The sequence below is a fragment of the Chenopodium quinoa genome, unplaced genomic scaffold (genome assembly GCF_001683475.1).
Source record: "Chenopodium quinoa cultivar QQ74 unplaced genomic scaffold, ASM168347v1, whole genome shotgun sequence".
Taxonomy (NCBI): domain Eukaryota; kingdom Viridiplantae; phylum Streptophyta; class Magnoliopsida; order Caryophyllales; family Amaranthaceae; genus Chenopodium; species Chenopodium quinoa.
Genome location: NW_018742577.1, coordinates 2,108,443 through 2,131,353, shown reverse-complemented (window position 1 = coordinate 2,131,353; position 22,911 = coordinate 2,108,443). Strand labels below are relative to the sequence as shown.

The window sequence follows — 22,911 nt, the reverse complement described above, 5'->3', positions numbered from 1 at the left end:
CCGTAAAAATTAAAAAATGACTTGAACTGGTGACGTGGACGGTATTGTGGGAATTTGTAAAAAAAGTGACTGTATTTATGGAATTGAGTTTTTTGGTAGCATTATTTAGGAAAAGGGCTCATTATTATCCGTTTAAATAATAAATAAGGTAGTTAAAGCTAAAGCTTAAACAAACTAAACTTTTCACTCTTTCTCAATTCCCAAGTAGATATAACCTATATAAGTATATCAGTATCGCTCTTGTAGTTCATTCGCACAAAGGAAAAAAAAATCCATATAGATAGCTTAAATTGTTAAAGTCTTAAGAACCTTGAAAGCATATATTAAAGATGTTCAAGAACCGAGAATAACTCATGTGCCTTAAGAGTTACATATCTTACATTACCATTTTCCTCAAAAAAAGAAAAAAAAAAAAACATATCTTACAGTACTAAGGTTCTGTATACGATAGGTCACAAGTTTAATCCCTCAATCCTTAATTATTTTTTTTTTAACTTGTATGACCCTTATGGCTCGTTCGTTAAAAAAAAAAAAAAAAAAAAAAAAAAAAAAAAAACTTAGAATGCAAATCAAGAGACAAACTTATAAAAAAATCGCTCACTGTAGTATTGTTCATTGGTTTTTTTTTGGTTGGTAAGGACAAGGACCCTATCGGGTCGGAACCTCTCATAGGTCCCCTCCCGACCGGGGTTACTGGGATAGACACTTTGAAAGTGGGGGAGAAGGCTAAGGGATCCCCACTCCAAAGTGTCTCTAGTGGGATTTGATACTTAGATCCCACAACCTCATGATTATGAGATGCAAACCTTACCACTAGATCAAGCTATACTTGCATTCATTGGATGGTTAGCGATTTTACCCAAAGATATACAACTCGACTCTTAATTCACGTATTTATCTATCAAGAAGATAAATTGAAGTTTGATCATACAATAATGTTCCATAATTTTCATAATCGAGAATGAATCCAACCATATAGTTACGACTCTCTCAACGCAAAAGAAAATTAAATCAAATCCAAAGAACAAAGAAATCAAAAAATATTACATTTATTTCCCTTTCTCTGACTACTGTACTGTAACCCATCTTCTTCCTTCCTCGTTTGCTCCTGTCATCAAATTTTTTTCCAACTATAAAAATGAACCCAAAAATGGGCGAAAAAATCGGAGAAATCATCGGAAATTGAAAAATTGAGGAGAGAGAAAAAAACAAAAACAAAAATGGAGGGAGGATCGCTTGTTTCAAAGGCAAGGACTGCCTTTCATTCCGCTGCTGCTAAAGCGGAGAGAGTTCTCATTGATTTGAAATCCGATCTTAAAGGTTCCCCTTTTTTATCTTTTTACCCACCATTTTTTAACCTCCATTTTCGCCCTCTATATTTTCTCCTCGTATTTACAGCAATAATTTAGCTGGATTTTATTTTTAATTGGGTTGTTTTAATTAAAAGAAGTTAAATTTATCAAAAAAAAAAAAAAAAAAAGAGGTTTGATTTTTTTTTGAATTTTGGTGGTTTTTAGATTCAGATGAGCAGTTGAGTAAGAAGAGTTCAGGTTGTCAATTTGAAGAAGTTTTGTCATCTTCTGAGGTTGTAAAAAAGGTTAGTCTTTTTGATTTGTCATTTATGAATTTTGATTAAAAATTTGATTTTTGGAGTTTTTGAATTTTGATTGAAAATTGGGTTTTTGGAGTTTTTGAATTTTGATTGATTGGGGTTATTGGTGGTGAATGTGGTCAATTTGCATTTGGTTGAATGTGTTATGCTTTTGATCTGAATTGTGAATTTCTTGTTGAAATTTTCAAGTTTTGTTTTGGTGTTGATGGCTGTAAATGTAAGGCATTTGTGTTAAATTAGGTTGAATTTGGATTACCAAAACAATGTGGTGTAAGAATTGAGTAGTTTGAATTAAAGCTCTAAACTGCTTGATCAAAGTCAGCAGTTTCTTGTGCTTGATGTGATCCAATCTCGAAATGAGGCGATAGTTTCTTGGCTGTTGCGTGGAGGATTGAACTGTTATAACAGTATAAATCGACGTAATTCGGTATTTCGTTTGAGTATATTTGAGCAATTTTAGGATGAACTTTGATTGGAAGGACATTGGTTTTGTTACACTTTATCTGTACTTTTTGCTTTGCTATTGGGCTGCTGCATTATTGGAGGAAGCAGGTTTAATACGGATTTCTTTGAAGATTACTGGCCATTTTTGCTCTAGCATACTTGAATTCTGCTTTCAGGATAGGACTAGTGTTTTCTTGCTGGTAGAGTTGCACTCATCTCGTAAACAAAGTTATAAAGGTGTAAAGTTCAGCTTCCGAAAGCTTGTTTAAGAGCATAATTGAAACTGAAGACTTCTTTTATAATTTACGAGAAGTTGTGTGTTCGTGGATTTTGAAGAACATGCAATGATTGACAGAATTCCTTCCATAGCATACATACCAATTTGCTACCTAAATCTGTGCTTATCTTCTAATTTATTATATAGTTTTATAACGCTCTGTGCTATACATGAAATCACTTCTGCTCTGGAAAAATTTATGTTCTGATCACTGTCTCTATAGGGTTTCAACGAGCCAAAGCAATCCCGGTGGAAGCCACCTAGTATAGGGACAAAACAGGATTGGCATGAGAGACTAAGGAATATCAGAAGAGGTAGAAAGGGAACTGAAGACACAGAGAACATTGAGAATACAAAGATGTCCTTTCCAATTTTTGATGAAAATATTTATGTGTATAATGAAAAAGTTGCTTTGGAAGCAAAGGTGAAATACTTTACCTTTATGTTAAATATTGCATTCTATGACAAGTTTTCTTCTTGCACTTCTACTTTATACCTGATTAAATCTTATGAAAATTGAGTTTTAGTTTTATGCTACTGTCTGGCCACATATTGGTGTTCATTCCCATTTTCTCTATATCTGTAATGGCAATCCTGAGCTTAGAAAACAACCTTTTACTCTGTTTATTGCTACGTTGATGCCACTGATTACAGAAAGATAATTCCTAAAGATCTCATTTTTGTTATTTTTGGCTATGTGAGACCGCCAAAACAATGACCTAAAACTGCATAAATGACTAGTACTGATGATGGACAATATCGGAGTAAATATGGGCACTGTATTGACCCCCATGGCTTGTACTTTTATCATTTGGATGAAGAAAGTAAAATATCTGTTGAATTGTGGGTTTGCAAACACAAATAATTACTTGAATCAATTAACTTCATATAATTTTCACCTATCCTTTGGGATGTCATGTGGAAGAAGACTAACGGACTAAGGAGAGGTAATGAGGAAGGTAGTATAGTACAACCAACTTTACATATCTATTAGGTCCTCATCCTAGTCTCTTTTACCCCGACTCTGTTTGATTTGATTTTATAATTCTGATTTAGCTTATTTATGGAGAATTTTTTGATGTGTACAGGGGTTGGAGACATCTTCAGATAGTTATGATGGCAACAGAGATATAATCCCACCTTCACTTGTGTTGAAACAACTGGCTGTTGCCATTGAGTAAGCTCACTATTCACTACTTTCAACCTATGAATAACTTCATTTTGTTCTTGTTTATTGGCCTTATCAATGTACAAAAATGTAATATAAGCAAACTCATGCCTGTACATCAGGTGAAATTAACATATATTGCTTGTTTCATGTCAATTAATTCCTTACCATACTGGCGGATAAACTCTGTACCCGTTTAAGGTTGAGGTTGTTGTTAATAAGCTCTCTGTGTTTTTGGTAGTTCAACAAATCCATCTCATCCTGCAGCTATCCTGCACTTTTTTTTGAATCTTGTTGAAACAAGTTATTACTTTATTATCAATAGTCATTTCTGAAATCTAATTCAGTTTTGGTACTGGACAGATCAGAAAAGAACTACAGGTCAGTGAAAGATTTTCTCACATCATCTGCAAGTTCTTCCCCAGTTCGAGAAAGGGCGAGTATGGGCATCTCTGCAGTGAAGTCAATGCTCCGTGGGAAGGAAGAGAAATTTACTTCTGAGTTCAGCGACGATGAAGCTTGGGCTTTAATTCAATCTATACTTGATGCTGGTCAGTACATAGTTGCTTATGTGGTCAAGTATATATAACATAGAATAACTTTTAAACTAAAAATTGGTCAATTATACATTAGTGATCTTCACTTCCATTGTAATATCTACAAGATGTTCGCAGAGGGACTTTCTCCTGGTAGGAAAGTCGGCTTTTTGGTTGAAACTCTGCCTAGCACAATGGCATTACCAAGAGATATCCATGGTGCACCACCACAAAGCTTAATTGTTAAAGTCTCTGAAGTCATGGGAAGCTTTAAGACATTACGGAAAATGGCATTATTTTGGTGCAGGATTGTCAGTGAAGTAAGTCATGCACATAATTTAAAGTATTTATAAAATTCCTGTGGTGAAGACATTTGAATAGCATTATTAACCTCCACCCCCCCCCCTTCTAAAATTAATTTCTCTATTCTAAAAATCATAAAACAGTAGAAAAAAGGGGGGGGGGGGGAAATATAGATTCGAGTGAAACTCTGATTTACCATATACATCAGAAAGTGTTATATTCTTTTGAAAACTTCTTTAAATAATGTTTTCTTAAAGCCTTGTGTCCAACTGTCCATAACTAAGTTCTAATGCATTAAAGTGTTCCTTTGTTTAATGCCTGTATCCACTTGTAGCTAAATCGCCTAATGCAATTTCCCGATTCTCTCTGTGGCTTACTATTTTTTTTCATTAGATTTAAACTACAATGTTGTACTTCCTATTGCATCATAAGATAAATTAAGACCTTGTTAATTTTTTAAAATTAATTTTTCCAAATGTGCAGCTCAGAAGACTTTGGATGGAAGAGCTGTATATACCTGGAATTCCTCTGAATGAAGTACCAGATTTAAGTTTATGTTTGCTCTATCAGCAAATGCAACTTATGAATTGTTGTCTTTCTAGAAAAAAACGTCGTGCTATTGCTACTGACTCATTGGAGTCATTAATCAATGAAGCTGGTTGTGATACTGATGGAGTGCCTTCCTCGGTCAAAAGAATAACTTCAGGTTCCTTTTTGTATGCCAAAACAAACACTGGGGATCTTATTGTACGGTTGGGAGTCAGTCATCAGGCTGAAAATTTGACATTGTTGGAAACTGGAGAACCTGTGTATGCTCCTTTGACGCAGGTTTGTTCAGTATACTGTGTATATGATGTTCCCTTCTTGTTTCTGTTGCTGAGTTATTATGTGCATCTGCAGGAAGGACCATTGCTAACAGAGGATCTTGCCCGAGAAGCTGAAGAGTTTGTTCTCCGAACAGGGAGGTTAGCATTACTAACCTTTTCCAGTTATATTGTGGAATTGTAATCTCTATCTTGCTGTCAACCTTGAAGGCCATATTCTGTTTTTTTTACATAGGAAAATTGTTGCAAAGTTAGGTAAAAAATATAAAATAAAATAAAAATCTAAAATCTACAGTAGCAATTCACGCAAAGTTGTCATGCTCTACTGAAGCCTGGCTCAGAATTTGGGTCCTCAATGAAACAGGAGCTTTGCCAAGCCTTCCTCATAACCATGGTTCATTAAAGTCTCCCACCTATGTGTATACCTTTATTCAGGGTTTCTGCAATCCCATAATTTTAGTTGATAAAACTAGGATTAGTCTACTATCTCTAGTTGATAAATTGTAACAGTGTTAATAAGCATCTCAGGTCACAAAACTTAAGCACCGTTGCAATTCACCTTATTGAATGGGATAAAACTTTAATTGGGTCACCTTAACATGAAACCGTCATTGGGCTTCAGTCATCACAGATATGGCAGTAAGCTAGTTTGGATCATAATATTTTTTTTGGGGCCTTGGGCATTATGACATCATCAATATGACCTATACCTGTAACTGTTATAATATGATTTGGTTTGCGTTGTATCAGTTTCATGATAGCTTGTTTATTGCTGATTTGCAGTGTTGGTGCTGGTTGTTCCCAGCTTTTGTCTGATATGCAAGCTTTCAAGGTGTGTCCAGTGCTTGAGAAAAAGACGACATATCCTGTTTTTTCTTATCATTTGTCAGGGTTAATAGTCTCTGTTTATAACAGCTGCTAAATTCTGCTACTAAACCTTTGTCAGGCTGCAAATCCTGGATGTATTCTTGAGGACTTTGTAAGGTGGCACTCTCCTCCTGATTGGACAGAAAATGAGTCTGGCAATGATTCTGATGCAAGTACGTGTGGAGGTGATTCAACGTCATCCAGAGGTCGATTAAGTAGACGTATGCAGAAAGAAGGTTAGCTTGTCACCTGGATATATTATCCTCTCTTTTGTTAGCACTGTGGACAGCTATTAAGTGTGTTAGTATAATTGAAATTTAGGCTTGTCAAATATGGGTAAATACACATATATTATCCCAAAGGACAATGAAATGAGATTAGTCAAAGAACAAGTATCACTCTGAGACCGAGGGAGTAAATGCTTCTAACCATGTGATGACCATTTGGCCCATGCTGAATTAGCTCCCATCCTTGAATTTGCCACCATATTTTGAATAATAACACTTGTTTTTTCCCTAGTATGTTGTGCTTTTTACTTGTATTATGGGAGTGATCCTGGATGTATGTTCAGGAACACTTGGAAGGCTCCAGATGTGCTGTCTAACCAACAGGTCTTTGGCTGCTCAGCGTTTATATTAGAATGTCTTTTAAAAAGACCATTATACATGAAGTTTTGGGTGATAAGGTCGCCTACTAGGGTTTGCTGTGGAGATCACTGTATAAGGCTATTTGATGCAGCCCTATCTGGCTAGTTGCACTTTATGGAGTTGTTAGTGGATGAAGCTGTTAATCCTTTTGTTTTAGAGTTCTCTGCCAGAGGTCATAATGCAATGATGTTTTCTCTTCATTACCATTATATTATTCAATCTGTGTAATGTCAGAATTGAGATGGCACTCAGTTTTGGCGCTTGTTGGCTTTCTTTTGGGGGGTGGGGGGAGGAGGAGAGTGTTCTTGTATTTTGGCACTGTTATAGTGTTAATTGACAATTCTAAAAGAATTGATGCTAGAAGTTGTTCTGTAGCTGTTAAAAATCATTTTTGTGGAAAGCCTTTTTGATCCCTTGTTTTTTTAGGTAATTTATGGCTAGAACTTTGGGAAGCTGCCAAGTCAGTGCCTGCGGTTAGACAAGCACCGTTATTTGATGAGGATTTGGCAGTGTAAGTTTGAAGAATAATACATCAGATGCTGCTTATGACTTTGCCTAATACTAAACTTGAACATGTGGGTATTCTGTAGGGAAGGTGTGCTGAGTGTATTGGAGAACATTACTCCATCTGAGCTATTTGGCCAGTTATTTCGGTCGTTGGTAAGTTCTATGACTACTTTATGTTCTATTTATCTCCATTCACTAAGTTGTGGACAATATTTCACCTGTGTTTTACTTTGGTTTCAGCTTGGTTTAGGATTTGTGCTTGCTGAGGCTAAGCTTTCGACAGATGAAAATGTAGCAAAACTGTTCTCTGAGTGTAAAGAATTTGTAGTTGCTTCATTTCAGGGCGATGCTTGGATGGAGAAAATTGACGATATTTGCCAGGTAAATCTTCCAGTAAAGTCGATACAACGTATTATACGTCTTGAACTTGTCATTCATACCCAATTGCTGGTTCTGTACTTTCTTCAAATGCTGTCAGCCTGTCACTCTGTGTAGTAATAGTACTTCCATCTCTATTCAATAGGCATAGTTCATCAGGTTTTTATTTTCCCCCTAAAAATTGAATTGAAAATTTTGAAGTATTGTTCTCTATGTAAGTTTTTAAATCCTTACCGTGCAACAAATAGTATGTCATCTGAGCTGAAAGAGTTAAGGTGCATAAAGGTTAATATAACTGCATTATCTCATTTGTGCTTTACTATTCTGACATAAGCTAATATGTATTTTTATGTTCTTGCCTTGTGCAGGTTTACGAAACAGTTGAAGCAATGTTTCTTCGACCAGACGATGTCATGAAAGCTGTGAAGCAGTCCGAAGATACAAATGCCGCCCCAGAGGAACCAAAACCCCGGTTTAAGAAGTTAAGCCAGATTTTTGGCCGAAAAAACAGGTCAAAAAAATCATCCTCAGACGAGAATAATAGTGCGGAAGAGGCTCCAGCCCGCCAGCCATTTTCGAATTTTTTTGATAGTAAATCGACTCTGTTTTCAAAGAAGCCTCCTAAACCCGAAAACACACCACCCCCAGCCAACAACTCATCTGGTTCAGATGAAAATGATTGGACAGTTGTTTGAATATTTGCTAATATAAATTATAATCAAATTGTAAATTAGATATAGTTATCAGTCCATCCAAAATTCCATGGACAATATTGTAATTATTTTTTGTGTTCAGGTACAATCGTACAGAACACTATAGAAATGGAAAATAATTTTGTTATTCAAGAATTAGCCGCAATTTGTTTGTTCTTGCAATCATGCACTTATTCTGAATTACTTACTGTACTGTAACTGCTGTCACTGCCATACAATCTTAAATAATAACTTCCGAGTGAGTAACAGCGAAACGTACATGCTATTGCTTATAGATTAGAGCATGTAAAAGGATATGCTTATTTCGGTTTGGTGCTGTCAAAACCACGCTTCCTTGTTGAGCTCGTTTTTGCCTCATCCACAGAGTCCGAGCTGCTAGGCTTCTCGTCTTCATCAGCGTTGTCCTCAAAACTTTTGGTGATAAATTGTGGCACCACAAAATTGGCTAACAAGTAGAAAAATATCAGCACTGCACTGCAAATTGAATGAGCAACATTAAAACCTGAAAGCCACATATGCTACCAAATAGTAAGTTTGTACTCAAATTTGTTATTACAAAGCTCAAGTACCTTATACTATAAAATAGAGTAACATTAATACGAAATTACATATCACAAATGCTTTTCATTATCAACCATACTCAATCATTGAATAATAGGTGGTGATAAACGAGAGTAATAGTAATATAATCGCATGTAATTTATCAAACTTTTCATGCCAAATATCATTAGTATAAAACTTCGTTATCACTCACTTTTACATAAGATTGTCTTTTGAAATTACACAAATTTATTATTGCCAACCAAACGAGCCATAATACAACCATGGCTCACCAAATAATTTCCGAATTACAAATACACAATCAAATATGAAATAAAACCATACCTCGTTTTCAACAAAACTTCAGTATCAGCAGGTTTAGCAACAGCAAGGGTAAGAGAAGTAGGAAAAGCCTCAAAATTATCCGTAGAAAAAACACCAACTTTTAAAATATTAACATTGTAATGCCTTTTTGTTGAAATTTTTCCAAATAAGTTGGTAGGTATTTTAGCATTATGCTTTTGTTTTTGCAAATGAAAAGGTGGAGATGAACAATGAATGCAACTCATAGAGGAAGAATAACCACCTCAACTGTATTGTTTATTTTTTGTGATATATTTGTGGATAATGTTTTTAGGAATTAGATAATATTTTTCAGAGTAAATAAAGTCAACAACAAGGGCCGACTGAATTAATAGGCCCAATAATTTTATGTCGACAATTGGGCCCTCTTATGATTACTTTCCCACCAAGTAAGAGGTGAAAGGATTGGGTCAATAATGAGATGTTACTAGACTAGGCCCATTAAAAAAAATAAATTCAAATTCATTAATTGAGTGCTTTGCACCTCCTCCTTTTATTGTACTGGTGTTCTGAACTTCTGACTTTGGAGTCATTCGTATAATTAAGTTTGACTATATTTTTATTTAACTGTAATATACTTTTTGTTTTATTTGTTAGTTACATTTGGAATTTATAAGTCGAAAAAAAGTAAAACTTTAATTATACATTTATTATATGTAAGAAAAAACATATGCACATAAAAATCTTGTAAAATTTGTCTCGATATATAAATCTACTTTTTATAAAAAAATTTATAATGTGTACATAAAGATATTGATGCTTAAATTTATGCATCGAAAACTATACCAAAAGAATCAATTGGATGATGGTGCAGTGATGATTAGGTTTGCACTTGGTAGGAAGAATTGCGTGTTCAATTCCTCGTAACAATAATTGAGAAGGGACTAAAATCTAACCATCCGGAAATGAGCCCCGAATTCGGATTAGCCCAAAGGGTGAACCGGGTGGAAAAAGAAAAAAAAAACTATACAAAAAGAAAATAAAATTAACATAAAGAGACAAACAGAGTTATGGTTTTTTGGTGTATATGATTGTTTGATTTTATCTTAATATAAAATCTAAATAAAATTGTAATTTGAGCTAAACCCCCTAGATTATAAGTCGTCTTACTATGGGAAAATGGACAACATACATCACCCATAATCCAGTATATAAAACTCTTGGCGCATAGCTGCTATTTACTTGCCATTTAAAGTGGTGGATGAGTTGTAAATATGAAGATTGGTCTAAAGTACCATTAAATAGATAAATAGTACCATTAAATATTGTATCACTGTTACATATAAATAGTACTACTAAGACAAGCTATACTCTAATAGTATAAAATACATGTATAATAGTACATTATAAAAATACTAATGTAACCATAAAAAATTACAAAAATTATTTAATGTCATGTGAATTTACCAATTAGCCCTCCTATATGCATCCTAAATAAATAGCTGCTATGCGCCAGTTGCACAATCCATTCCATCCTTCAAATTTGTCCTCTTCAACTTATTCATTCAAATTTATTGCTTGTCGTTATTATTCTTATTGGAACTGACCAAAATATTCTAATTGGACTAAAACTACTAATATTTCGTTTTAATTAGATATATTTGATTGAGTTTTAATAAAACAAAAATTTGAGAATTACATATTGTGAATGTTTACATTGAGATGAATTATAGCACAAGATGTCACTTGATGATTTTACTTCTTATACATTAGTGTAAAAATACGATCAATTCTTAGTCAAACTAGGCCATATTAAATTATAATAATTTATCAAAAAGAAAAAAGTTTGGATCCCTATTTTCTCTTCTAATAATTCTTGCCTTACAACCTCTTTTATGCCATAAGATGTATAAATAATTCGACCATTGAAAAGCCTATCTTGTTATTAAGGGGGTGTTTGGTCGATATGACTAATGGAATTGGAGTGAAAAGGAAATAAATAAGTGAGAGGAAATGAATCATTTAATTCTTACCTTTCCATTTGTTTGGTTTAATCACTTAAACTTGTCTTCCTTTATTTTTGTTTGAGGAGAGCGAGTAAGGATAATTGTTACCTTAGGTTTTAGAGAGGTAACAAATGGGTGGAAACCATTACCCTTAGATAATGATAATTGTTATTACCCAAACCTTCCAACCAAACACTTGATAACGATAATGGTTTATTTGAATACGTTTTCAATAAAAAAACACTCCAATTAAACATGCTCTAAAAGTGAGAAATGTCGCATTAAATGCATCAGGATTAGATGTGTCCACCGTGCGGGTTATGCGAGCTGGATTTGGGTTAGGTAGGTCGCGGGTTGGGGTTTCATGACACATGACACGACCCATGTAGGGTAGGGTGTAGGTCGGGTCGTGTGTTGAGATAGAGAAATTGAACACACCATGGTTGGATTCGTGGGTTAGATGGGACGTGGGTGGGTCGAGCTGGGTTCGTGGGTTAGGCGAGTCGTGGGTGGGTCGAGCTGGGTTCGTGGGTTAGGTGGATTGGAGGGTAGGTCGAGATGAGTCGAGCTGGGTTTGTGAGTTGGGTGGGTTAGGGTCGGGTGGGTTCGTGGGTTAGGGTCGGGTGGGCCAAATGGCTAAGTGGGTTGTGTGGGTCAAATATCCAAGTATGTATTTTTAAATAGTTTTGAACTTTTATTTTGAAATAATATTTTGCACATTTATTTTTAAGGTTGTTTAATTTTTACAAAATTAATAATTTGATGGCTTGCTCTTAATTAAGATGCCTACGTATCCTTATATCACAAAATAAGGAATCAAAGCCAACGTAATTCTTATAATTCTAAAAGATTTTTCAAACCTTCGGCTTTGACATTGGGGTTAAGAATAGCAGCGATTCCATAAATGATTGGGAATTCACTAAAATAAGTATGCCACTTACATTTCATGCTATTAAGAACGGGACAAAGTCCATCAATTTTCATATGCTCTTCGATGGTGTGAACAACTTTAACACACTCCAATATGACTAAATGGATGTTAGGCTCATAGATATAAGAGAAAATATGAGTTGCATTATCAAAAGCATTTAAAACATCACGAACAAAAGAGGCATTAGTCCAATGACTTTCGGTTATTAACTCACTAGAATCAACACGGGTCTCATTGTAAAGTTGGGTCAAAACGTCACGATACTTTATAGCATCATTCAACTAACAAATTGAAAGTAGAATTATATTCCAACGGGTAGGGGTATCAATAGATCATTGTCTCTTCTTAAGACTTCTCTCTTTACTCATAGGCATGTACTTCCATCTAACTGAGGAAGTAATCCTAATTCATTTTATAACAGTTCGATCTAATTGAGTTAGCAATGGTTGCAACTCACCGAGACCCTCTTAAATAGAAATTCAAAATATGTGCACAACATCTAACGTGTAAGAGATTACCACCCAACAACAAATTCAACTTAGAATCATTTTTCAAATGGTCAATACACATTGTTACACATTGTGATTGCAGTTATATATATTATCAAGAGACAAAGAAAAAACTTTACCATTCAAGTGAAATTCTCTTAAACAATCCATAATACGAATTTTGATGTTAAATCCGGTATGCCTTTCTTCCATAGCTTGAAAACAAAGTATACGTTTTTTAATAAATCAATCATCATCCACCCAATGAGCAGTAATGCAAAGAAAAGATTCGCCAAAACAAGAAGTCCATGTATCACTTGTAAAATTAACACGACCATCAAAAGTACAAAATAATTCAATCAAACCACTCCTATACTTATAATAAGAAGTTTGTGTGGGCCGTGCAGGTTGGGTGGGTGGGCCATGTGGGTTAGGTGGGTCGTGCGTGCGGGGTGGGCTGAGTCGTGGGTCGTGCGGGGGCGTGCAAGGTGGGCTGGGTTGTGCGAGCTGGTTCGGGTTGGGTAGGTTCACGGGCTAGGTGTGTCGAATTTAATGGATCAAAACGGGTTGTGCGAGTTGGGCCGAATCAAATGGGTTAAAGCGAGCTGAGTTGAAATGAATTGTGTCGAAAATTTTGGACCCACGACACAACCCGGGCAAAACCCGGGCTGTACTGGGTTGGTACCGAGTCGGGCTGTGCGGGTCAGGGTGGGCTGGGTCCAACCCGGCCCACTGGCCACCTCTAATCAGGATAGGTTAAAAGTTTTCCAAAATCTAGAAGTTTGCTTGATGAAAATTCACAAAGTTTCACCTTCGATACAGGCCACCATGGTCTAACGTTTAAATGATTATGCCTATCACATAATTTTACTTTTTCCCTTGTTACATAATTGCACATATATGTATGGAAATATATAATATTTGATAGAATATGTTTCGGTATCATAGAATGTAAAATAATTCAAAATTTATAATTTTAATACACATTTAAAAAAAAAAAAAAAAAAGGCAGTAAGGTGAAAGAAAGCAAATTCACTTAAATAACTATCTCCGATTTTATTTTTATATTCTAAAGTTTAGAACTTTATTGCTCATATTATTGCTATGACTTCTAATGAGAATTAAAATTGTATATTCTTTCAAAAAAAAAAAAAAGAATTAAAATTGTATAGGTCTAATCAGTTTATGCGAATTTTTTTTTTAGGCGAACTTATATAGTTTTTTTTTAACGTTTAAACATATATATGATCAAAAGTGTGTTCAATTAAGCTAGAGACGATGAAAAAACAATAAGCCTAGAAAAGTAGAAAGTGGAAACCACATTATTCAACTAGTGGACCTATAAAATACAAGTACTACTCGTAGTATTTGGTAAAACTATTTAACCTATCAAATTCAACTCTCATCAATTGTATGCCTTTTCAATATTTATGGAGAAGCCTTTTTTTTTTTTTTTTTTTTGAAGGGAATTTATGGAGAAGTTGAATTTACCATTTATGGCATTAAATAAGTGTACTCTGTCTGATTTATGTTCTACCTAGCGCCATCAAAGTCGGCCAAAGTAGGAGGAAACTCAAAATTAAAACTATCAATTAATCTTAATCATAATTATTGAATCCCCACTATAGAAACCATTGTTCTTGTAAAATATGAATGTTTAATTAGTACACTATTTCAATTAATTAGATTCCAATTTTAGTTGTGGTTGCTCAAAGTTTTACCATGATCTTAGTTGTCATTGCAACAAATGGAATAAGACTACATTATTATGTTTGATCAGCAATTATAGTATAAAGAATAATTATTATTCAAAAATTAAGTATGGTTTTATATATGTACTCCTCCATTCTCGTATATTATACTCAGTTACTATAGATATGCAATTTATGCAATTATTAAAGAATGTAGGTGGGTGTAATAAAATATCATAAGTAAGAGAGAGAATGTAAAAGGTGGGTTTATGTAAGAAAAAGTTGAATAAAGTAAAAGAGAGGGTAAGAAAGTGTAAGTATTGTGGATTTAAGGAGTAAAATGGTAAAAAGGTATGCCATAAATAGAATAAAGTAAAGTGAGAAGAATAAAAAAAAAAAAAGGCTTAACTCGGAAAGTAAGTAGAATGATAAAGAAAGGAGGGGGTATAACTCTATTTTAATAAGACATTATATTATTGCTTATTAAAAAAATGGAACACCTAAAAGACAAAATATATATATACAAAGAGGATATAATTAAACAATTTACGTGTGACTAATTACTTATACCAATGTTACTCAAGCTAAGCTACTACCTTAATTAGTTGGTTCAAGTGACATGTTTAATTGTTGAGAGCGAGATGATTTATATTTAATGAAAGGTAAATATTGACATAGCATGCTCTTTTGAAAATCCTTAATTATATATATTTTGTTTTAAATTTAGTGTGACACAAAAACAATCACACCATACCTATGCCTTCATCCAAGCACCAATTACAGTACACTTTACACCCTAGAATGGAATTAATAAACTACAATATTTTATTTTATTAAAGAAAATATAGCTCTAATAAGTTTGCTTTCGGGTGTCTCAAATCAAATGCAAATTATATAAGTAATAATTGACATTTCAGCAAAAAAGCAAGCAACTACTTGCCTGGATGTTAGGTTTGTCTGTTAGACTGTTACTGAACCAATTTAACTAAAAGCTTAAACTAATAATTGAAGCCTAGGATAGATTTAGATATAAATTATTTATCGCATGAACCCGTGATCTTTTCCTCACATTGGCTCTTATATATGTCATGTTAAAGGATCGATTCAACCCAAATTCTAAGTTGATAGTTGAAACTCGTGATTGATTTATACACTTATCATACTCCCTCCATTTTTAAATACTTGCTCTATTTCCTTATTTGGAAAGCTTTTATAATATTTAATTCATTTCTCTCACCTAGTTGACCCAACATAAATCATATTTTATTAATTTCATATTATCTCTCCTCCAATTCTCTCAACTACTTTTGTTTTTTACAATTTTTTATTCTTCCACCTACCCAACTACCTCCATATTTTATTATTTTTTCCAATTTCTTCTAAAACTCTGTGCATGAAGCAATGGAGCAAGTATTAAAAAACAGAGGGAGTATCTTTTTCCGTACTCTTTCATTTTCAATAGCCACTTCATCCCTCATATATACCTATAAAGTTATTTTTTAATTTGTACACAAAGACGAAGTATTCTTTTTAAAGAAACAATGCATGTGCTTATTCCACTCCATGGTTTCTCTCAACCACACACATTAATCTCTCATTTCTTGCATTAAATTGTTTTCTTTTCATTTTATCAAATCAAAAAGAAAAAAAAGTTTATATGTACTACCACTGTTTCAAAATATTTAGCTGAATTAATATTCAGTAAGCCTATACCCCCCCCCCCAAAAAAAAAAAAAAAAAAAAAAAACTATTCACTTGATCAAAATAAAATAGAGTTCACTGTATTTTATAATTAATACTTTGGGAAAAAATTAGGTAGAATTGGTAGATTTGTCTTAATGTAATTTTAACTTTTTCATTATTTTCAGTTATACCTAGTTAAATATATCAATGATAAAAGATGTACGTAGAAATTGTGCAAAAGCAAATTAAATAAAGTGAGTTAAACATTAGGAATTTAGGCAGAATGAGCTTTATCGGTGATGAGAAAATAGCTTAGAACTCGGGCATCATATGAGCAATTAAATCTGTATATTGAAATGGACATGCAAAAGGTTATGATTATTAAAGGTGAAAGAAAAGTGTGGAAGAAAGATTAACATACCAAAAAAGTATGGTACAAGGATGATTAAATTCGTTAGCTTTTTCATCAAGTTTTTATGTCAAACAAAGCAGCTGAAAGCATTAAAGTTAAACTAACACGGTTATTATTAGATGACCATGTAAATTAATTATTGAGCTCTACAACCATTCCAATCTTTTGGCAACACAAATTGCGTAATCCCTATAGTCAAATCCATCACTATATAATCCCTTTAAGAAGTTCTCTATTTCTCATTCCAAGTCTTTTAAGATTCCATACTTAGATAAAGAAACCCTAATTAACACAAAGATGACTTGCTCTAAGGTTTTCCTATGTTTGTTTCTTGGTGCACTAGTTTACACTACTAGTGCTAGGAAGCTAGCTAACTCTCATTCTTATGATGATGAGAAGTTTTTTTTCGGGCACCAAAGTGGAGGCATAGGATTCGGTGGTGGAGGTGGAGGTGGTGCCTGTCTTAGGGGTGGTTTTGGATATGGTGGTGGTGCTGGTATTGGTGTTGGTGGAGCTGGTGGTGGACTTGGGGGTGGATTCGGCGGAGGGGGTGGTGTTGGTGGCGGTGCTGGGTTTGGAGCTGGAGGGGGAGCTGGAGCTGGTGGTGGATTAGGTGGAGGAGCAGGAGGTGGTGGAGGGTTTGGAGGTGATGGAGGCAATGGCCTCGGTAGTGGGCTTGGTGGTGGTGCGGGAGCTGGATTTGGTGGAGGTGCTGGTGGAGGACTTGGACATAAATATCCTTGAACACACTTCACCAATTAAATCACAAGCCAAGTAATACTAAGTAGGTTTTGTACTAGTAGTTTACTTTTTAATTATGTATGTCATGCATGGTTTCGTACGTAAGAGCAAATAGCATGTAATGTAACAGTCAACTGGTGCTTAAAGTGTTCCTAATTGCTGGTGGGTTGCTTTAGCTTTACTTGTAGTGATACACTTGAAAAGTGTTTAATAATAAATTTCATACCATTTAGAAGTGAAATAGCTCATCCGTTTTCTTTTTATTTGCACCACTTTCCTTTTATGGTTGTTTTATTTTTTTATTTGAATCACTTCTATATATAGTAACTTTATACTATATTTTATTAGTTAGTGAAATTCAATTTTTTTTTTTTTTTTTTTTTTTTTTTAAAAAAATAGAGTTTTCTTTTCGATTCACAAATTCTTATATGTGGTCAGCTACATGGTGTGACCACTTTACATTCATACCATTAACATAATATAATTAATTATATAATAAGGGTTAAAATGATGAACAAATGAGATTACCAAGAGATAAATGGTAGTTACTAGCTACAATGGAAAAATGAGGTTACTAATATAAACAAGTGCGTTTATTTTTTTAATAGTTAAAACAAAAAACAACAAATGAACAAATGATGAGATTATTAATTTATTAACTTTTCGTAATTATATATTGATGTTACTTGTATATTGAATTAAGGTTACTTGTATGGATAAAATAAATAAAGTTACCCTTGCAAATTAATGTATGCATGCATGGGTTTGACTACTCATCATATGAATGAATAAATATTACTCATATAAAAGTTACTCATATAAACAAATGTGGACATGTGGTCTTACTATCATGTGACTAGTCACATACAAAATTTAGCTTCCAATATTTTATACTTATAAAATAAATGATATAACTCTCAATAAATATCTTTTTAATATTTTATTTTTATATCATATTTAAAAAGTTTTTCAAACAAGATGCTTTATTTGTAGGTCCTAAATCTACTTAATAATGATGATTTTCATTCTATTTATAATTTTTAAGTGACCATTAATTCATAAATTAGATATCATCTTACAACATCGTTGTTTATCATACGTTAAAACTTCCTATATGCCTACTATAGAAAATTAGTTGTATCAATGATACATGTTAATATTTGTTCGTAAGAAAAAAATTAAAAAAAATAATGATATATGTTAATATTTGACATTTGGGCAAAAAAGTTTATCCTAAAATTCAATTAACAACTTGGGGCATTACTTGAGCACAAAACTAGTAATTAACTAAAATATTGAAATTAAATTATATTTACATAGCTAGCTTGAATTATTTTGCTGATTAAATTATTTACTTGAGACTAGTATTACTTATACAGTTATACCAATAACATTCAGCTACTAGCTTTATAGTTGGTTTAAGTGAAAATGTTATATTATTGAGAGCATAAGTGATTTATAATTAATGAAGGGTAAATATTGACATATTGCATGTTCTTTTGAAAGTATATACTTGTATATTTGTTTTGTAAATTTAGAGTGACACAAAGCAATCACTATACCTGCTGCCTGGGGAAGTCTTCGAGCCACAAACTCGCACAATAGTACCAAGCAATCACATTTTTGTATCAAAATTAATTTATTTTTTTTCGTACCAAAATATGTGATTTTTGTATCAAATTTTTTGTACCAATATATGTGATTTTGTACCAAAATGGTACTACTATGTGATTTTGTACCCTAAAATGAAATTTGTACACAAATCATGCAAACAGATTCGAAACCCAATAAATCCGATCTTTGGACGGAATTTTGGTCTGAGTTCCGAATAGATTATACAAGATTTTGGGGTGGTTAATTTAAGATCATGAATGAAGAACAATAATGAATTTATTTTCTAAATTTTAATTATAATTTACTTTTCAAAAATGATTTTAAAAAGATAAAAATAGATTTTAAAATACTATAATTACGTATTCTTTGAAAAAATACATGTATTTACAATTATACACACATGTATAGTACATTTAAGCTTTTAAAAATAAATCAAAAATTGACCAAACATAACATGACACATCATCATGTTATGGTGCCTTTTTTTTTTTTTTTGAAAAATGACACAGTAAACCTCCCCACTACTGTGTCGCTGCAACTTACTCACCTATGCCTTCATCCAGGAACCAATTACACATTTACACCATATAATGGAATTAATAATAAATTGTTACCATTTCTCCTCTTTCTCAAAGGTGTGACACTCAAAAATGGAGTTTAATGAGTTTCTAATAGTGTGTACAACTCAATTACTATTCACGTGCTTGGTCAAAATAAAATAGGTTTGATTGTATGTATTTTATTAATTATATTTTCACTGTTTTTTTTTTTTTTTTTTTTTTTTTTATTTTTTTTAACAACACACTTATTTGGTACGTTATATGAGGAAGTATATAAACTAGGTAAATAGAAAAATTAAGCTAGAAAATTTAAACTGTTGTTACTTATCACTTTCATCTTGACGATGATAAAATTTTGTCAATTGGTTTGTTTGTTTACATAGTCTAATATCTCCCTTAAAGTGTGTGGCAAGGTGATGTGTTACAAGTAAATAAAAATAGAGGAAGTATATGGGAAAAAAATAAATTAGAATGAGTAGATTCATCTTATCTTGGTGTAATTTTAGATTTTTTTTTTTTTTTTTTTTTTTTTTTTTTTTTTTTTTTTTTGTAATTTTCAATTATACGTGATTTAAAATATCAATAGTAGAAGATGTGCATATACTTATTGCAAAATCGAAGTGAATAACCCATTATCAAGCGGAGGGAGCTTGTATCTGTCATGAGAAAATAGCTTGGAACTTAGGCATCATATGAGACAAATATTAATGTTGAAATGGACATGCAAAAAATAATGATTATTAAAGGTGAAAGAAAAGTGTGGAAGATCAACATACTAAAAATTTATGGTCGTCCAAAGATTAAATTTGCTAGCTTTTTTCATCAAGTTTTTATATCAAATAAAGTAGATGAAAGCATTAAAGTTGACCTAACACGGTTATTATATGAACATGTACATTAATGATTGAGAACTTTCTCAACCGTTCCAACCTTTTTGCAACACAACTTGCGCAGTTTCTTTAGTCAAATCTATCGCTATATAATCCCCTTTGGCAGCTCTCCACTTCTCATTGCAAGTCATCAAACATTCTATTTAGAAAATAAACCCTAATACAAAAGATGACTTGTTCCAAGGTTTTCCTGTGTTTGTTTCTTGGTGCACTAGTTTACACAGCTAGTGCTAGGAAGCTAGCTACCACTCACTCCTATGATGATGAGAAGTTTCTTTTCGGGCATCATGGTGGAGGCTTAGGAGGTGGAGGTGGTGGAGGATTTGGTGGTGGAGGCGGAGGTGGACTTGGTGGCGGTGCCGGTCTTGGAGGTGGTTCTGGATTTGGAGGTGGTGCTGGTGCTGGTGGAGGAGCTGGTGGTGGACTTGGAGGTGGAGGTGGTGGAGGATTTGGCGGAGGTGGTGGAGGTGGTCTAGGTGGTGGTTCTGGTGGCGGTGCTGGGTTTGGAGCCGGAGGAGGAGCTGGAGCTGGTGGTGGATTGGGTGGAGGAGCAGGTGGTGGTGGAGGGTTTGGAGGTGGTGGAGGCGGTGGGCTCGGTAGCGGGCTTGGTGGTGGTGCCGGAGCTGGATTTGGTGGAGGTGCTGGTGCTGGTGGAGGACTTGGACATGGATTTCCTTGAACACATTCCACCAAAATTAAAAATCACAAGGCCTACATACAATACTACGCTTATTACTAAGTAATACCCTAGTATTCGTACTAATAATTTACTTATTGATCATGTCTTATATCGTCATGTACTTAAGAATGAATTGCATGTAATGTAACTGTCAACAAGTGCTTTAAGCGTTCCTGATTGGTGCTTTGCTTTAGCTTTGTAGTGATACACTTGAAAAGTGTTAGTGTATGTTCAATTGTTCATCAATATAATCTCCCATTTATTATTGTTACATTTCTTATACTTGAATTGAATGTAATCTGTAATTCCATGCAATTAGCCAATTAGGTAGTTCTATCCTCGTTATCCGAATATCAGCACATGACGCCGTCTATATATAGTCTATTCTTCTAATTGATACATCTTACAATCTAACACAACTTAATACCCTAATACAATAAGTTCAGTTGGTTCAATATCTAAGGATTTTAATTTGTAAGAACATAGTCATACACTTATACACAATCTTGTCTATATACTTCGTACATCTTAAAGATGTACTCCGTTATTGGAAATTTACAAAATTAATACAAGTAAAAGAAACGAAAGGTGCAAACAGCTAAAAGAAATACTTCTACTAGTATAAGGAGTTATACAAATGGATGTTGTTTGCATATCATGTCATTGTCTAATTTAAGGCAACTTAAGAAGAGAACCTACCGTAGCTTAAAAAATTGGCCTCATCTCCAACTTCCACCAGGTCAACGCGCACAGTCTATGGGCCGGGAACATATCATCTAATTTTATTTTTGTAATTTTTTTTTTAATTTTTTTAATTTTTTTTTATGAAAAATGATATAGAAGCTATAAAAGTAACTATTAAGAATAGCTAAGTTTTAATTACACCGATCTAACGTGTAATTTTATTGTGAACTTTCAACTTTGTACTCCATTCCTTTTTCTTTTTTAAATTTGGTATTATGTACAGTGATAAAAGAAAAATTAAATTGAATAAGATTCTAGTTCGTATACTTTAATTATTATTTAACAAAAAGTAGATACTATAGCACACATCAATCACCAATTAGACAATAAATGTCTTTTGAAATTGCAAATTGGTTGTGGAAAGGAGAAAGGAGTTTTACGGATAGAAGAAATAAATATGTGGCTTGAATTCAAAGCACAAAGTAAAAGAGAAAAACAAAGCGAATAAAATAAATATATAATTAATAGGGCCACAAATGCACAATTGCATAAAAAAAAAAAAAAAAAAAAATAGGGGCACAAGTTTTGTGGAAAAATAAGGTAATAATTGTAATATAAAAGTAAATCTTTTAAACAAAAAGAATAAAAGAGAAAACCTAAAATGAACAGTGAAAAAAAAAAAGGAATGCGGGAGTACTCTGTATAATTTTGCGTTAAATGCTTACTAGCACTATATGTACGCGATGCGTGTATTAGTATAATTTAACTATTTATTATGATTTTTTCACACATAATGAAAAGAATATTAAAGATAAAAAAAAAAAACGAAAGTTGGATTTGATACCCGACTAACAATCTAATTATATATAAACGAAAGTTTATATAATGAAAAGAATGTTAAAGATAAAAAAACGAAAGTTGGATTTAGTACCCGAATAACAATCTAATTATGAGCTTGATTATGTTGTCAGGTTTTCGTTGTCGATATATGATCATCAATCAATACTAATGTGGAGTATATAACAATATCAAATTTACTAATATATAATCATAATTAAGTTAATAATTTAGGGAATATGATTTTATTAATTGTATAAATTAATTAATTGATTTAAAATTTAGAATTATGTATTAACTGATTATATAGACATAAAATGATGAATAATGTAATACATATATTTATTGTTGGACTTAATTCATTATTGATTGATTAATTTTTCCTTTTTACTTAGCTGATTGATTTTTTTTATTTTTTTTATTTTTTTTTTCAAATTAACATTATTCCAATTTTAAAAGAAGAGGGGTGTTGTAGTAGTCTTTTTAAGCGAACACCATAGCCTCTCTTTCACTTATATAATAGAGACATGTAGCCTTAAGGATTCAATATATATCTCCATCATTAAATTACAAAAG

At 33.0% G+C, this 22,911-nt stretch overlaps 4 protein-coding genes across 4 annotated transcripts; 3 read left to right on the top strand and 1 right to left on the bottom strand.

Moving 5' to 3' along the window:
* The first annotated feature begins 910 nt into the window (after positions 1-910).
* LOC110720935 lies at positions 911-8,408 on the top strand. Its single transcript, XM_021900033.1, has 14 exons — positions 911-1,320; positions 1,518-1,597; positions 2,557-2,757; positions 3,422-3,510; positions 3,865-4,052; positions 4,176-4,357; positions 4,824-5,168; positions 5,241-5,305; positions 5,948-5,996; positions 6,111-6,267; positions 7,105-7,189; positions 7,269-7,338; positions 7,426-7,566; positions 7,932-8,408. Exons 1-14 carry the CDS (start codon positions 1,221-1,223, stop codon positions 8,256-8,258), a joined length of 2,079 nt encoding a protein of 692 aa, XP_021755725.1. The 5' UTR covers positions 911-1,220; the 3' UTR covers positions 8,259-8,408.
* A 59-nt stretch (positions 8,409-8,467) lies between these two features.
* LOC110720936 lies at positions 8,468-9,476 on the bottom strand. Its single transcript, XM_021900034.1, has 2 exons — positions 9,162-9,476; positions 8,468-8,750 (listed from the first exon to the last, which is right to left on the bottom strand). Exons 1-2 carry the CDS (start codon positions 9,383-9,385, stop codon positions 8,576-8,578), a joined length of 399 nt encoding a protein of 132 aa, XP_021755726.1. The 5' UTR covers positions 9,386-9,476; the 3' UTR covers positions 8,468-8,575.
* Positions 9,477-16,432: 6,956 nt separating this feature from the next.
* On the top strand, positions 16,433-17,312 carry LOC110720754 (glycine-rich protein 23-like). Its single transcript, XM_021899797.1, has one exon. It carries the CDS (start codon positions 16,628-16,630, stop codon positions 17,072-17,074), a length of 447 nt encoding a protein of 148 aa, XP_021755489.1. The 5' UTR covers positions 16,433-16,627; the 3' UTR covers positions 17,075-17,312.
* A 2,922-nt stretch (positions 17,313-20,234) lies between these two features.
* On the top strand, positions 20,235-21,091 carry LOC110720753 (glycine-rich cell wall structural protein 1-like). The gene has a single exon (XM_021899796.1). The coding sequence runs from the start codon at positions 20,305-20,307 to the stop codon at positions 20,812-20,814; it is 510 nt and encodes a 169-aa protein (XP_021755488.1). The 5' UTR covers positions 20,235-20,304; the 3' UTR covers positions 20,815-21,091.
* Positions 21,092-22,911: the final 1,820 nt, after the last annotated feature.